We start from the raw sequence: 1643 nt of genomic DNA on the forward strand, positions 1-1643 counted from the left end.
GCGGGCGGGCAGCGGGAGGGAGGGAGACGCGGCGCGGCCATGGAGCCCAAACACAAGGAGCTGCTCGCACAGTGCCGGCCCGCGCTGGCCCAGGCCATGAGCGAGGTGGACGCGGTGGTGGAGCTGCTGCAGGCGGCCGGCGCCCTCGGCCCCCACGACTTGCTGGAGCTGGAGGAAGCCGGGGCGGGAGCGGCCCCCGGCAAGGCCGAGCTGCTCCTCAGGCTGCTGCTCGCCAAGGAGCGGGACCACTTCCAGGACCTGCGCGTGGCCCTGGAGAAGACGCAGCCCCACCTGCTCTCCATCCTCTACCTGAACGGGGCGGCGGGCGCGCCGGCCGGCGAGGCGGCGGGTGAGTGGCGCTGGGCCTGGAGGACCCCGCAGCCGCGGCGGGTCGGGGCTCGGGGAGGAGCAGCCGGGCTGCCCTGTCCTGCCTGCTGCCGGGCAGAGAAGGCCTTGGCGGGGCTGGGAGGGTGTCAGGGAGGCTGCAGTGTGGTTCGCCAGCATGTGAGGGGCAGATCCCTCCGTCTCTGGAAGCAGCTGTGCAGGTACCTCCTTGCCGCCTTATTTTCTTCACCCCGTTTGTTTTCAGTTTGTTTCTGTTCCCATATCCCCTTCCTCCTTGCTGCCAGCACCTGGGCTTTGCCTCCTTTAGTTGCACACTAGTTGCCTGCGTGCAGTCACTACTGCTGTGCCAGGGTCCCGAAACCGGCCTCAGGGAAGACTACCTGTTTCCACAGTCTTGTTCTGCCTGCTGTGTCTTGGCCCGAAACTCTGCTGAAGCTGCTGCTGCTAAACCAGTTAAAGTCTTTTTGATTGCTAATGGCAGCTGGGAAATGGTTGTTCCTGTTGCAAGTTGCTTCTATTGGTTTAGCCTGGCCTGGCAAAACTGGGGATGCGTGCACCCAGTGTTTGAGGAGAGTGGTAAACGTGGGACCTAGTTGCTCCATTTGGAGCAGTCCTGTCATAACTCCTTGTTGTGAGGAAAGAAGAGGAGCAACTAGTGTTAACCTTCAGGGGGAGAGAAGAATCCCACACAGATTTCCTAGGGAGGGTCCTTTTACTTTGAAGCCTAGCTACCATATCTTATACTGAATATCAAGTTTGGCAAGAAGGGGGAAAAATACAGTAGATGTGGGTGTAGACCAGGCAGGAAACTATACATGGGAGGCTTCCTGGTTCATGTAACCCAGGTCATTTTCTTAGGACAGTAATGAGGCAAACTAAATTACTTCTTTTAATCCTGGGTGTTCCACCTGGAAAATGTTTATCATATACACAATCCTACTTGACATTCTCTTTTTATTTTTAATGATGATGTTAGCTGTGTGCATTGGTAATAATAATAATACAAAAAACGTTGCACGTTTCCATTTTTATATTGTACGGACTCTTCTAAGGCCCCTACAGCATGGGGGGGGGGGAGAATAAACTTGAGCAACAGATCTCAACACTTCTATTATTACGTAGTCTGATATCAGTGGGAGTTGAGGGTACTTGGTTCTTTGCATAGGGAGGCCCATAACTTTTTGTGTGATGAGAATAATGGTCAGCATATTTTTGGCTGAAACCTCCCTTGTATATAGATAACGTTGGACTCTTAGAATTCCCCAAGCCTTAAAAAAAAAAAAAAAAAAAAAAAAAAA

At 53.7% G+C, this 1643-nt stretch overlaps 1 protein-coding gene across 1 annotated transcript in view; it reads left to right on the forward strand.

The window, feature by feature from the left end:
- The first annotated feature begins 23 nt into the window (after nt 1-23).
- DLG5 (discs large MAGUK scaffold protein 5) overlaps nt 24-1643 on the forward strand; it is a 271602-nt gene continuing 269982 nt past the window's right edge. The window contains exon 1 of the mRNA XM_019502360.1: nt 24-349. Coding sequence (XP_019357905.1) covers nt 40-349 — 310 coding nt within the window. The 5' untranslated portion in view covers nt 24-39. The remainder of the gene's footprint in view (nt 350-1643) is intronic.

Source organism: Gavialis gangeticus, unplaced genomic scaffold, assembly GCF_001723915.1.
Source record: "Gavialis gangeticus isolate Ggan-Ray unplaced genomic scaffold, GavGan_comp1, whole genome shotgun sequence".
Taxonomy (NCBI): domain Eukaryota; kingdom Metazoa; phylum Chordata; order Crocodylia; family Gavialidae; genus Gavialis; species Gavialis gangeticus.